Source organism: Amblyraja radiata, chromosome 46 (assembly GCF_010909765.2).
Source record: "Amblyraja radiata isolate CabotCenter1 chromosome 46, sAmbRad1.1.pri, whole genome shotgun sequence".
Taxonomy (NCBI): domain Eukaryota; kingdom Metazoa; phylum Chordata; class Chondrichthyes; order Rajiformes; family Rajidae; genus Amblyraja; species Amblyraja radiata.
Window position 1 is genome coordinate 5,816,675 of NC_046001.1, and position 15,547 is coordinate 5,832,221.

A 15,547-nucleotide genomic window follows, 5' to 3' on the forward strand; every position below is an offset into this window, starting at 1 on the left:
TCCAGTGAATTGGTCTCCACTGCCTTCGGTGGCAGAGAATTCCACAGACTCACAACTCTCTGGGCGAAAAGGTTTTTCTTCATCTCAGTCCTAAATGACCTCCCCCTTATTCTTAAACTGTGGAGGCCTCAAGCTTGGCATCGACTCCATTCCACATGAGATTAAGTATTGTTGGCCGCACAAATAGTGTAAAGGAATAAATGAACAATGATTGTTTCAAATTTAGCTCTGCTGGTTTGCAATACAATTACTTTGTTAAAATAAAAGCAATGTCCATGCGCAGGATCAAGTGCATCCTGGTGCAAGCATTAAATATTGCAATATATTGTTCCCAAGGCAGGGCTGTGCAGGAATTGGGACACTAGTTCTATCCTACACTCTTGGGACAAATTACAGAAGCCAATTCACCTACTAATCCGCATGTCTTTGGGACGTGGGAGGAAACCGGAGCACCCGGAGAAAACCCACGCGGTCACGAGGAGGAAGTAAAAACTCCGTACAGACAGCACCCGGGGTCAGGATTGAACCCGGGTCTCTGGCGCTGTGAGGCAGCAACTCTTTAGCCAATTTTCATTCCAATCTCTTCCATGCAAAGAGCCCAGAGTAGGTGTGAAGGGACTTGATGACTCGGAAGCACTCCAGGCTTTTCACAAAACAAAGGATTACCTTTATTTGGAATCTTCAGCTTGTAGGGCAGGGAGATGGGCGTGATGGAGTGCTGATACACCAGAGCTGACAGGCTTCCTATGGGACACCCAAACACAAAAGCAAGTTAGTTCTCAATGCCAAGTGTCTGAAGGCTCATTTAACATCAACTGCTTTTCTCACAGCAACTTACGATATAACCAAAACATCTGGAAGACCACCACTGGGAGCTATGAGCATAATGTATTCACTAATAGATCCAGAGAGGAATTCAAGGAATCCTTACTTGCCAAGAGAGTGTTTAAAGTTGGGACTTATTTATATAGGGTGTGACTGAGTCAGATATTGTAGAGTCATTTACGAGGAAGCGGAATAAACACATGTGGGGAAAATGGTATCGGAAGACGTGGGGATGAGGAAAGAGGAAGCTAGATAGGAGATACAGTAGATGCAAAATGCTGGAGTAACTCAGGGGGACAGGCAACATCTCTGGAGAGAAGGAATGGGTGACATTTCGGGTCATGACCCTTCTTCAGACTGATGATTTAAACCAGCATCTGCAGTTCTTTCCTACACAAACTGGATAGGAGAATGGTCAATCTGAGATTAAGTACTGTCTGGCATGGACAGTTGAAGTCATAGAATGAGTGCAATATAGAGATAGAGTCATCGAGCACAGAAACAGGCCCTTCGGCCCAACCTATCCATGTTCACCAAGATGTCTCATCCAAACCCATATCCTTCTACACCTTTCCTATGCATGTACATGAGGGGGCAGCACTGAGGGAATGTCGCAGTACTGAGGGAGCACCACACTATCTGAGGGGCAATGTTGCCCTGTTGTTGGGGAGGTCTAGAGGGAGTGCTGCGTTGTTGGAGGGAGCATGTTGAAGAGGACTTGCAGACTGTGAATAGGTTTGGGGTCACCTGTGTGAGCCTCTAACCTGCCATCTCAATAAACGTACCGAAGTGCGGTTCATTCTGACAGCCCTTGATCTTCACTCCCTTTGAGCCTGTTTCGATGAGGAAATGCCGTACGAGCAGCTCATTTGGGTTGCCTGTGGTAACAATGCAGAGAGTCAGCACACAGAGTCAATACAGCAGAGGGAGGCCATTCAGTCCTTCTAACTCATCCTGACCCAAGGTGCTTGAGATCCTCAAAACCGAAATGTTATACGTTTTACATCCAAACGTGCTACGAGGTTGGCTCAGATGTACTCTCCGTGTTTGCCAAATTATAGATTTTAATCCCAACCTCATCAATGGAGCTTGTCCACTTGGCATTTCTGTTTCCGAGCCAATCTGATCCAACTTTGGAGTTGGTCTGCGTGCGGGCCCGGTGGGTTTGGTCCACAAGTCAGATTCCTAACCTGTTACCTGACTGTAACTCAGTCATAAGTGAACAACACTCGTTTCAACCGCAGGTGCCAAACTGTACACAAAGCCAGTAGCAGCAGCTAAGGCGTGCTTCAATATAGGCTCCTTCCAAGAGAGACACCAGTTGGAACTCAGGTGAGGTGTTAAACCTTCTGGAGGGACGGGTAACAGGAAATCCTGCTTCACTTATTTAAATGTTCAGGTACTCCAGTGGCTCGTCATGGCACCACCAATAGCTAGATCCAGCGGGGAGCATAGCTCTGTGGGCATAAGAGCTGGTCAGAGGTTGAGTATCCTGTGGCAAGCGACCCACCTCCTGACCCACCAAAGTCTTTCCACCATCTATAAAGCTCAAGTCAGGAGTGTGAGGGAATACTGTCTGCTTGCCTGGATGATACAACTCCAACAACTCTCAAGAAGCTCGACTCCATCCAGGACAAAGCAGCCTGTTTGCTTGTCACCACATCCACCACCTTAAACATTCAGTCCTTCCATGGTGTGCACATCACCAAAATTCACTATAGTTATTCAACGAGGCTGCTCTGAGAGCATCTTCCAAACCCTGCCACTGAGAAGGGTAAGGGCAGAATATATACCATCCTGACTTGGAAATATATCACTGGTAGTTTATCACTGGGTCTAAATCCTGGCATCTCTCACCTCAACAGCTCTGTGCGAGCACCTCCACCAGAAGGACTGCCGCGGATCAGGCCAAGAGGTCAGCTCACCACCATTTTCTCAAGGCAATTGGGGTTGAACAATAAATGATGGATTTAGCCAGCGATGCCCACATTCCAAAAAAATGAATTTAAAATTGTCGATGTATGATTATGTGTAAGCTCACAAACGGGGAGCATTCAACACGTCAAGATGGACACAAAACGCTGGATTAACTCAGTGGGACAGGCAGCATCACTGGAGAGAAGGAATGGGTGACGTTTCGGGTCGAGACCCTTCTGCATTCAACACGTCAATCTTGGCCGTTTGTGCGATCCCATTATCGGTAATCTAGCTCCTTTCTTCATTCTGGACATGGGGCAAACATGAACACACACGAAATGTCAGCCCCCACATCGAGACCCGGGTAGCTTTGTGCAACCTACCTTTACTGCTGTGGGAGCTGAAGTTAGCTGGAGGCGTCACCACTTTGAGGGCAAGGCCATAGGCCCCCTGGAATGAATTGCTGTCCCGAATCAGGAATGAGCCAGGCTCCCGGTCTTTCAGAAGGGCAATGGCTGCAAGAGGAATACATTGTTAGCATTCTTTTCAAATAAAGTGAGTAGATTTTTTTCATTACTCGCATCAGCTGTGGTCGGCCTACAGTGAGCTATCTGTCCAGACCAGTCACAAAGCTGCATGCCACCCTGGATCAAGGGTTAGAATTGACTGCTTGTGACCCTAAGATAGACACAAAAAGCTGGAGTAACTCAGCGGGACAGGCAGCATCTCTGGAGAGAAGGAATGAGTGACGTTTTGGGTCGAGACCCTTCTTCCGACTCCCTTTCCAGTTACAATGAATTTAATGAGACAAGAACCAGGCGTCTAAGTGGTTCGCTCACTCCCATTTTACTTGGCTCTTTGCTAAGTTCTGATAAAAATGAGTGGGGTGGGGGTGGTGGTAAAGAAAGGCTGTGCTGAAGAAAGATGCCAGAGAAGATCAAAGTGCCTATCGGTGAAGTTAATGCAGATCCTGAACCGCCCATCTCTTTCCCTAGACTCCCCACTTTGCAATCTATCTACAGCCTGGTTTAGAATAGGTTAAAACTAAATTAGAGTTGAAGTTGTTATCTGTGGAGCTGTGTCCAGAATGGTTTGTTCCATTCTCCATGACGACAGAAGCTATGAAGTCTGTTCCCACCAGGCTATTTTTGAAAGAAAAGACCTCGATGTCAGAACAACAGGAAGTTGCTGCCGACCTCTGCCTGGAACGTAATGAAGGAACGACTCCAAGTTGCTGAGCTCGGATATTTTGCTATTCATGGGACAAGGCAAGGTACCAAAATGATCACTCAAATGAGGAGGTCACCCACGCGGGGCATCCGTACCCGGTGGACGCACGCAGTGCACGGTGCAGGTCGTGGTACCACGCTGACACTGAGCATTTGATTTTAACGTGATTTCTGTGCAAGGTTTCCATTGGGGTCCGTGCAGTGTCAAAATAATCTACTCCAGTGATGCAGCCTGTGAACCGCTGCCTCATAGCGCCAGAGATCAGGTTCGGTCCTGACCTCGGGCGCTGTCTGTGTGTGTGGAGTTTGCATGTTCTCCCCGTGACCACGTGGATTTCTTCTGGGTGCCCCAGTTTCCTCCTGCACTCCAAAGACGTGCGGGTTTGTAGGTTAATTGGCTTCTGTAAATTATTCCTTGTGTGTAGGATAGTGCCAGTGTACGGGGTGATTGCTGGCTGGCGTGGACTCGGAAGGCCGAAGGGCCTGTTTGCATGCTGTATCACTATACAAAACTAAACTGTGTGTAGGGAGTGGGGGGAGGTGATATGGGGAGAATAAATGGTGAATGGATGTTTCATAATCAGTACTCAATGGGCCAAAGGGCTTAGTCAAAGAGAGAAACAACACAGACACTTCAGCCCAATTTGTCCACGCCTCATCTAAGCTCGTCCAATTTGCCTGCATTTGACCTATTTCTCTCTAAACCTTTCCCATCCAAATGTCTTTTAAATGTTGTCATAGTACCTGCCTCAACTACCTCCTCTGGCAGCTTGTACTACATATACATGTGTGGAAAGAGTTGCCCCTCAGGTTCCTATTAAAACCTCCTCTTCTCAATTTAAACCTATGCCTTCCAGTTCTTGATTCACACTGCCAAATATAGTATAGAACACGGCATCTGCCATCAAAGTTCACCTTGGTCCCTGGAGATGTTTGGCTTGTACCAAAACTTCGATGTGTCCTGGACAAACCTGGCACTGATCTGGCTTTCCTGATGTCCGTCTGCAGGAAACACAAAAGGGAAACATGTTCAACATGTTGAAACAGAATGGTTTGGACTGCACAGAGACGAGGGACAAAAGGACAAGCTGAAGAAACGTTTCAACCCAGCGTGTTGAGGGGGCAGCTGACTCTCACTCCTAACCTCTGCTTCCCAACCTGCCTGAGGTTGCAGGTCGATGGTGGCCAAATCCTGCACCTATGTTCTATGTTTCTATGATTGGAATCATCTTCAGGAAATCATAACATCAGTGCTAGAGTTGATAAGCAAAGGACTCGCCAATATAAGAAATGTAAGAAATACTGTAAAACCTTGCAGGAAAGCCATGCACAGTGCAAGCCTCCATTTTACCAGCATTAAGCTCGACAGGTTACTTTTGAAAATCACAAGGGGGTAATGGGATTTGTCTCCTGGGTGGGAGGAACAGCAGGAATATAAGGTCATAAGTGATAAAGCAGAATTAGGCCATTCGGCCTATCGTCCACTCCACCATTCAATCATGGCTGATCTATCCCTCCCTCTCAACACCGTTCTCCTGCCTTCTCCCCTAACCCTCGAAACCCGTACTAATCAAAAATCTATCTATCTCTGCCTTAAAAACATCCATTGACTTGGCCTCCACAGCCGTCTGTGGCAAATAATTCCACAGATTCACCACCCTCTGACTAAAGACATTCTTCCTCATCTCCTTCCTAAAGGAACATCTTATCATTCTGAGGCTGTGACCTCTAGTCCACCTGGCAGTTCAGGGGTCTGGCAGCTCTCAAGAAGGTCCCGGAGTCAGTTCCCGGACTCTGGCATGTATAAACCAAGGGGTTACAGTCTCAATATAATAAAGGGTCAGCCGGAGATGAGGAGAAATCTCTTCATCCAGAGGGTGGTGATTCCATGCAATTGTTTACCCAAAATGGCTGTGGCGGTTCAGATGTTAATATATTGAGAACAGAAATCAATAGATTTTTAGATCTTCTGATATTCAAGAGATGTGGATAATTCCATCTCCATCAACATCAACATGGCATCAGTCTAAGATCTGAGATTAAGGGACTTGGTGACACAGCAATGAAACAGGACCTTTGGCCCAACTCGCCCGTGCCGATCAAGATGCCCCAGCATCTAGTCCCATTTGTCCGCAATTGCTCCATATCCCTCGAAACAAGCAGGAACCCGAAGTCTCGGGAGCTCCAACGCCGCAGAAGGTTCAATCAGCCCCAACGCGAGGTTCGATGGCTCGGCGCGGGGGAGCTGACATCCCCCCCGATGCAGGAGCTGGACGCCTCGACGCGGAGGGCCCGAACACCGCCGGCTACGGGAGTCAAGATCGTCCCGTCAACGGAGGGCTCGAGGCCCACGACCGAGGAAGAACAAGGGAAGGACTTGAACTTTATTTTCGCATTCCATCACAGTGAGGAATGTGTAGGAGTCACTGTGATGGATGTTCATGTTAAAATGTGTTTTTTGCGTCTGTTGCTTTTTAAATTGTATGACTGACCAGGCCAGTGAATTTTCACTACACCAGTTGGTGTATGTGACAATAAATGAACCTTACCTGTAAACGAGTGCATTGGGAAGGCCAATGTGGTCGGGGAGAAGGTCACGTGCTGTGCGGTGCTCTCGCTGGGAGATTGCGCGCCTCTGTGCGTGGGTGAGAAGGACCTTCCATTGGCTGGTCCGTGGCTGGCAGACATCCGCCGTTTCTCTGGTAGAGGCGGCTGCTGTGGGCACATCGAGCCGCCGGCCTGGTAGGTGAAGACTTGGGAAGGAGAGGTGGGCGAACTGTAGGGGGACGCGACGGGGAAGGCAGGGGTTGGCGGTGCCTGGGACTCCGGAGATCCTTTGCAGGACTGCAGGGCGACCATGTCTGGGCTCAGCGGGTGGTGTTGCACGCTGGCAAAGCACGAGTCTCCGGTGGTGCCATGTGGTGGGTGCCTGACAATGGCCGAGCTGGGTGGTGTCATCGAGGCACAGTGATCTGCGGCAGTCTCTGGCACACTTCCCTTGGCAGCTGGGCTACGAGGTGGCGGCGTCCTGCTACAACCATCTTTGCTTTGGTTTGGACTCAGCTGTGCGTCGATGGCGATCGGCTGGCGGGTGGTTCCCGGGTCACCAGGTGCCATGTGGGTCTCAATGCCATTTACCTGATGGGCACCAGACTGTTCGGCTGGGCTGCCGGGGCTCCTGTTCATTTGACAGCCATTTCCTGGCTCAGGAGAGATACCGACTAAGCACAGGCTCGCTTCTGGCCGGGGCGGGGTTGGCTGCCTTTGGCCCGTAGCAGGAGGAGACTGGACAGGAGTCCTTGGGCTGCCCTCCGCTGTTGCTGTGCTGTTGGCAGTAACAAACACATTTGTAAAAAAGTTATGCCATTTACATTTACCCAACATAAAGAATCAGGATACAAAGGCCCAGATATTTCCAGTCCATTGCTGGTGCAGTGGCAGTGTGTTGGACTCCAGAATCCATTGACTCCAAGTTTGGAAGGAAGTATCGTGTCCAGTCATAACAAGCGTATAAGCATTAGTGAACTTCCAACCCACTTGTTACAAAGATGCCTCTTAAGGTGGAGCTTAGTGAGCTTAGAAACATAGACAATAGGTGCAGGAGTAGGCCATTCGGCCTTTTTCAGCACCGCCATTCATTATGATCATGGCTGATCATCTAAAATCAGTACCCCACGCCTGCTTTCTCCCCATATCCCTTGATTCTGGTAGCCCTAACATAGAAACATAGAAATTAGGTGCAGGAGTAGGCCATTCGGCCCTTCGAGCCTGCACCGCCATTCAATATGATCATGGCTGATCATCCAACTCAGTATCCCATACCTGCCTTCTCTCCATACCCTCTGATCCCCTTAGCCACAAGGGCCACATCTAACTCCCTCTTAAATATAGCCAATGAACTGGCCTCGACTACCCTCTGTGGCAGAGAGTTCCAGAGATTCACCACTCTCTGTGTGAAAAAAGTTCTTCTCATCTCGGTTTTAAAGGATTTCCCCCTTATCCTTAAGCTGTGACCCCTTGTCCTGGACTTCCCCAACATCGGGAGCAATCTTCCTGCATCTAGCCTGTCCAACCCCTTAAGAATTTTATAAGTTTCTATAAGATCCCCTCTCAATCTCCTAAATTCTAGAGAGTATAAACCAAGTCTATCCAGTCTTTCTTCATAAGACAGTCCTGACATCCCAGGAATCAGTCTGGTGAACCTTCTCTGCACTCCCTCTATGGCAATAATGTCCTTCCTCAGATTTGGAGACCAAAACTGTACGCAATACTCCAGGTGTGGTCTCACCAAGACCCTGTACAACTGCAGTAGAACCTACACAAAATTGCTGGGGAAACTCAGCGGGTGCAGCAGCATCTATGGAGCGAAGGAAATAGGCGACGTTTCGGGCCGAAACCCTTCTTCAGACGGTAGAACCTCCCTGCTCCTATACTCAAATCCTTTTGCTATGAAAGCTAACATACCATTCGCTTTCTTCACTGCCTGCTGCACCTGCATGCCTACTTTCAATGACTGGTGTACCATGACACCCAGGTCTCGCTGCATCTCCCCTTTTCCTAGTCGGCCACCATTTAGATAATAGTCTGCTTTCCTGTTTTTGCCACCAAAATGGATAACCTCACATTTATCCACATTATACTGCATCTGCCAAACATTTGCCCACTCACCCAGCCTATCCAAGTCACCTTGCAGTCTCCTAGCATCCTCCTCACAGCTAACACTGCCCCCCAGCTTAGTGTCATCTGCAAACTTGGAGATATTGCCTTCAATTCCCTCATCCAGATCATTAATATATATTGTAAATAGCTGGGGTCCCAGCACTGAGCCTTGCGGTACCCCACTAGTCACTGCCTGCCATTGTGAAAAGGACCCGTTTACTCCTACTCTTTGCTTCCTGTTTGCCAGCCAGTTCTCTATCCACATCAATACTGAACCCCCAATGCCGTGTGCTTTAAGTTTGTATACTAATCTCTTATGTGGGACTTTGTCGAAAGCCTTCTGGAAGTCCAGATACACCACATCCACTGGTTCTCCCCTATCCACGCTACTAGTTACATCCTCGAAAAATTCTATAAGATTCGTCAGACATGATTTACCTTTTGTAAATCCATGCTGACTTTGTCCAATGATTTCACCACTTTCCAAATGTGCTGCTATCCCATCTTTAATAACTGACTCTAGCAGTTTCCCCACTACCGATGTTAGACTAACTGGTCTGTAATTACTCGTTTTCTCTCTCCCTCCCTTCTTAAAAAGTGAGGTTACGTTTGCTACCCGCCAATCCTCAGGAACTACTCCAGAATCTAAAGAGTTTTGAAAGTTTATTACTAATGCATCCACAATTTCTGGAGCTACTTCCTTAAGTACTCTGGGATGCAGCCTATCTGGCCCTGGGGATTTATCGGCCTTTAATCCATTCAATTTACCCAACACCACTTCCCAGCTAACCTGGATTTCACTCAATTCCTCCAGCTCCTTTGACCCGCGGTCCCCTGCTATTTCCGGCAGATTATTTATGTCTTCCTTAGTGAAGACGGAACCAAAGTAGTTATTCAATTGGTCCGCCATATCCTTGTTCCCCATGATCAACTCACCTGTTTCTGACTGCAAGGGACCTACATTTGTTTTAACTAATCTCTTTCTTTTCACATATCTATAAAAACTTTTGCAGTCAGTTTTTATGTTCCCTGCCAGTTTTCTTTCATAATCTATTTTTCCTTTCCTAATTAAGCCCTTTGTCCTCCTCTGCTGGTCTCTGAATTTCTCCCAGTCCTCCGGTATGCTGCTTTTTCTGGCTAATTTGTACGCATCATCCTTCGCTTTGATACTATCCCTGATTTCCCTTGTTATCCACGGATGTACTACCTTCCCTGATTTATTCTTTTGCCAAACTGGGATGAACAATTTTTGTAGTTCATCCATGCAGTCTTTAAATGTCTTCCATTGCATATCCACCGTCAACCCTTTTAGAATTAATTGCCAGTCAATCTTGGCCAATTCACATCTCATACCCTCAAAGTTACCTTTCTTTAAGTTCAGAACCATTGTTTCTGAATTAACAATGTCACTCTCCATCCTAATGAAGAACTCAACCATATTATGGTCACTCTTGCCCAAGGGGGCACGTACAACAAGACTGCTAACTAACCCTTCCTCATTACTCAATACCCAGTCTAAAATAGCCTGCTCTCTCGTTGGTTCCTCTACATGTTGATTTAGATAACTATCCCGCATACATTCCAAGAAATCCTCTTCCTCAGCACCCCTGCCAATTTGATTCACCCAATCTATATGTAGATTGAAGTCACCCATTATAACGGTTTTGCCTTTGTCGCACGCATTTCTAATTTCCTGTTTGATACCATCTCCAACTTCACTACTACTGTTAGGTGGCCTGTACACAACACCCACCAGCGTTTTCTGCCCCTTAGTGTTTCGCAGCTCTACCCATACCGATTCCACATCCTCCAAACTAATGTCCTTCCTTTCCATTGCGTTAATCTCCTCTCTAACCAGCAACGCTACCCCACCTCCTTTTCCTTTCTCTCTATCCCTCCTGAATATTGAATATCCCTGGATGTTCAGCTCCCAGCCGGTCACCCTGGAGCCATGTCTCCGTGATCCCAACTATATCATAGTCATTAATAGCTATCTGCACATTCAACTCATCCACCTTATTACGAATGCTCCTTGCATTGAGACACAAAGCCTTCAGGCTTGTTTTTACAACACTCTTACCCCTTATACAATTATGTTGAAAAGTGGCCCTTTTTGATTTTTGCCCTGGTTTTGTCTGCCTGCCACTTTTACTTTTCACCTTGCTACCTATTGCTTCTACCCTCATTTTACACCCCTCTGTCTCTATGCTCACACATTTAAGAAACCCTTTCCCTTTAACTCCATCCTCCACTATCCCATTCGACACCCCACCCCCCTTATTCAGTTTAAAACCACCCGTGTAGCAGTGGCAAACCTAAGAGCTAAATCTAACTCTCTTGAAAACATCCAGTGAATTGGCCTCCACTGCCTTCTGTGGCAGAGAATTCCACAGATTCACAACTTACGGGGTGAAAAGGTTTTTCCTCATCTCAGTCCTAAATGGCCGACCCCTTATTCTTAAACTGTGACATCTGGTTCTGGACTCCCCCAACATCGGGAAAATTTTTCCTGCATCTAGCCTGTCCAATCCCTTAAGAATTTTAAATGTGTCTATAAGATGCCCTCTCATCCTTCTAAATTCCAGTGAATACAAGCCCAGTCGACCCGTTGCCTGAAGTTCAGAGGATCCAAGAACAATGATGTGAACAATACGTTTGATTCTCTGGGAGCACAGTCTGAGTTGGGAGTCAGGGTCTGGGATTAAAGGGGTAACCTACATATCAACCACTGTGATGTTATCATGGTATAGAAACATAGAAACATAGAAAATAGGTGCAGTAGTAGGCCATTTGGCCCTTCGAGCCTGCACCGCCATTCAATGTGATCATGGCTGATCATCCAACTCAGTATCCTGTACCTGCCTTCTCTCCATACCCACTGATCCCTTTAGACACAAGGGCCACATCTAACTCCCTCTTAAATATAGCCAATGAACTGGCGTCAACTACATTCTGTGGCAGAGAGTTCCAGAGTATGCTTCTGGGAAAGGCAGTTTATTGTCATCAGATTTTACATTTATAGATTGCCTGACTGTCGACAAACGACTTTTAATGATGCATTGGATGTCTACAGTGGCGGCGATGTGAGGTGCTTTCACTGGGAGCCTGCTTGCCTCTGCTGGCTAGTCCATGGCAGGCTGACATCCACCATTTCTGGCGCACTGAAGCTTGGTGCAGCCAGCGTAAAGGGTCCGTAGGGAAACAGCGCGGTCTAGGGTCCAACAACCATTGGGGACTGAGGGGCAGGGTCTCCTCAATGCTTCATGGATGTATTGTTTAAGCAGGAAACAGGAGTGAGATTGATACAATGTTTAGGACTGACACTACAATGATTACATACTACAAATGGCGTATATTTTTGGAATTACTAAAGAAGGCTGCCAGTTCTGCAGAAAACAGTGGAGGAACTACGGACACACCAGACTCTCATATTGGGAGGGAAACATTTCAGGAGAGATTCAGTTGAACTGGTTCACCTGTGGACCATCGGTACCATGGAAAGTGAAATGGGCAGTGGAGTGAGTGAAGAGTGCATGGTGCGGCACTGAGCGTCACACACGCACCACAAATGACTCCTTGTGTCTGTGCAATGAGCAGCATTGTCAGTGGAGGGACACAACACATGGTAACGGGGGGGAATGGGAGTTGAAGGAAGAAAGGGACAGGGAGAGGTTTGTGAACGGCGAATCCATGCAAGCACTTAAGAGAATGTAAGCTGGAACATACTTCTTTTGAGTTAGGGTTAAGGATTATGAATTCTTGATCTCAAATCCCTCTAGGGTCTTGCCAATCCTGCAATTTACTTCAGCTTTACAACCCTCTGAGATTTATGCATTCTTTTAATTCCGACATCTTCAATTTTAATTGCTCCATTGTTGAGGGCTGAGCATTCAGCTGTCTGGGCCGTGAGCTGTAAAATCCCACCTTTTTTTCTCGGACTCTCTCTCTCTCTCTCTCTCTCTCTTTGTCCAAGATTTTGGTCATTGGGCCTCATATCTCCCGATGTGACTCGGTGTGAAATTTTGGTTCAGTAATTGCTCCAGGGAAGTAACTAGGGACATTTTACTCAGCTAGAGGTACTAGATATATGCAGTCATTAAGGAGACAACTTCAGCCAACAGTCTGAAGAAGGGTCCCGACCCGAAACGTCACCTACCCATGTAATCCAGAGATTTTGCCTGACTCGTTGAGTTACTCCACCACCTTGTGTACTGTTTTGTAAAACAGCATTGGCAGTTCCTTTGTTCTGCCAGCTGTTCATTGTCTTTGATACTTTTGATTCAACCTGCACCAAGGAGTTATTTGCTGCACCATTGTCAGATCATTGTTCCTTGTGTGTTGGCCCAATACTGTCTCAATAGGAAGCTTGTCTGAGTTGGAGACTCGAGAGAGTCCAACATAACTTGAAGATGATAAAATGTTCTGGATTGGGATTGGGGGGGGGGGGGGGGGGGGGGGGAGGGAAACGTGCAGTCATGTAAAATGAGAAGAATTCTCAGAGCCCGCGCTATCATTCATTTAATTAGGCAGTTGAAGTATTTAGGACAGTGGGGCTGATATACGACCAAGAGACAAACAACCCTATAAATGGTTGGAGTCAGTGTCTCCAATGACTGCATGAGTGCCAAACCTGTGTTGTAACAGTTATCCTCGGAGAGCACTCCCATCAGCCACATGTGTGATCCATCCTAGGCTGAACAGAAGCAGCTGTGGGATAAGAGGGAGCCAACATTTTCTATCAAATTAATTGTGCCAAGTCTTGTGACTTCAGCCACATCATCGTCCCTCTGTGAGCCCTTCATAAAGAACGCTGGGCGTTGCCGCCTTGAGGACTTGAATGTCATTGTCCATCTGGAAATTCCATGTCCTCAATTTCAAAGGTGCCCACGGAATAGGCAAAGAACGGGCAAAGAGTGTAATGAACCAGTTCTGGGTCCCCCCCCCCCCCCCCATCACATGCAGTGGCTAGGCTGCTCGAACATGCAAGGACTGCCAAAGAAGGGTCTCGACCCGAAATGTCACACATTCCTTATCTCCAGAGATACTGCCATGCCCGCTGAGTTACTCCAGCATTTCTAAGGAGTGCCAAAGATTGTCCATCCCAGCGTCTTGGGATCACTCACTGTTTCCCGAAACTGGCTGCTATGAATTCCAGCAGCCATTTCCTGCACAGCTAGCTCCCACCAGCAGGAACGCAATAAATGACCAGAACTTTTGTGTGATGTTGTTTGAGGGATAGATGTTGGCCCAGGAGATTGGGGAACGCTCACCAATCCTCTTTCAAAATAGCATCTACCTGAGAGAGTATACAGGGCCTCCAACAGTGAAGGACACCCTCAGTACTCCACTGCAATGTCAGTCTCCATTTAGGTTCTTGAATGTCTAAAGTGGGATTTGAACTCACAATGTTCTGACCAAGAGCCCAGCGTGCCAGCGGAATGCAGTGGGATCACAGAAGTAATCGATCATCGAGATCTATGGTGCAGGAGGAGGCCATTCGGCCTATTATTTCTATGCCAGCCAACACAAGAACTAATGAGGTTTTTCCAACTTTCTATCGCACTGTGAGTTATGGCAGTTCAATTGCTTCTTCTTCTTGCGTATGGCGTGCACAGCCTAAAGTTGTAAGACAACTTGTTCTGTTTGATCTTCTGTTTGTGCACGCCAGGTTGATTGCATTTGTCGCAACAGGGTGGACCACGTGAAGGTTGCAATCTCCCACCCCAGTTCAACTGCTCATCCAGTGTGATCATTTAACTTAATTTACACAACCATCTTCTGACTCACCTGATCTATCTGTCCTGCCACCTTCAGGAACCTGCGGATGCACACCCCACTGTCCTTTTGTTCCTCTACATTTCTCATGTTTCCCAGAGACACAATGAGCCGCCTGTTATTCCCAGAACTACCACACCCCACCTTGAGCAGGATATGTATTTATTATAACTGGGAATCAAAATCAGTGGCAGATGTTTTATCTCCTTGTGTTTAGGTTATCTAATACTTTCCACCCGGACAATTGAAATGTCTCCCAGGCATTGCTTCACAAACCACCTCCAAAACTCTTTCTTAACTTTCTGGGAAGTCTAAATGATCCACAGGTATAGTCTGATGTAATTTGGTATTTTTGAGGCATTTTGCCCATTTTGTTACTTCTCTATTTCAAACAAGAAAGCAATGTATATAGTGTAGGCAGGAACTGCAGATGCTGCTTTACACCGAAGATAGACGCAAAACGCTGGAGTATCTCAGCGTGACAGACAGCATCTCTGGAGAGAAGGAACGGGTGACGTTTCAGGTCGAGACCCTTCTTCGGGCAGTTTGAAGAAGGGTCTCGACCCGAAATATCAACCAATGTATATACATATTGCTGCATAAACAGAATGACTTGTTTGGGAGGCATTCATCACAAACGCATTCTAGCCAACATTAAATCTGTGAAGCACAACTACTCTCTGCAGGGTGGACCACAGATTAACCATCCAGATCACTTCAGATGGCTGTACACATGAGAGGTTCTTGCCACTGCCACCCTGATGTTGAACTCCTCCATAGAATAAATGGCTCTATGGGGATGCCAACAGCTGCAGTTTCCTGACCAAAATACTGGGTAATCTGCCCAGGTTTGACCTAATGCAGGCTCAGCAAAGTCTATTCATTTCAACAAAGAGGGACAAATGCAAGGAAGCGAGTTAAGTTTCAGGCAATTTACAAATGTTTCATATCGGGTGAGTTAATTGAAATCCATTTAACTGTTTGCAAGTTGATTTTCAATTTTTTAAATGTGCTTTTGATTCTTTTTAAAATGTGATAAGTTCTTTAATAGATGAAAATTTTAATAGCAAAACACAAAATGCTGCAGTATCTCAGCGGGTTAGACTGCATCTGTGGAGGGAATGGGCAGACGACTGTTCGGG

The 15,547-nt window shown here is 46.8% G+C and overlaps 1 protein-coding gene across 6 annotated transcripts in view; it reads right to left on the reverse strand.

Annotated features, from left to right (window-relative positions):
* tns2 (tensin 2) overlaps positions 1-15,547 on the reverse strand; it is a 161,204-nt gene that overhangs the window by 14,583 nt on the left and 131,074 nt on the right. For all 6 annotated transcript variants that reach the window (XM_033015573.1, XM_033015572.1, XM_033015571.1 and 3 more), the window contains exons 20-24: positions 6,521-7,296; positions 4,887-4,973; positions 3,126-3,257; positions 1,611-1,703; positions 667-744 (exon numbers count right to left, since the gene is read on the reverse strand). In XM_033015573.1, coding sequence (XP_032871464.1) covers positions 667-744; positions 1,611-1,703; positions 3,126-3,257; positions 4,887-4,973; positions 6,521-7,296 — 1,166 coding nt within the window. The remainder of the gene's footprint in view (positions 1-666; positions 745-1,610; positions 1,704-3,125; positions 3,258-4,886; positions 4,974-6,520; positions 7,297-15,547) is intronic.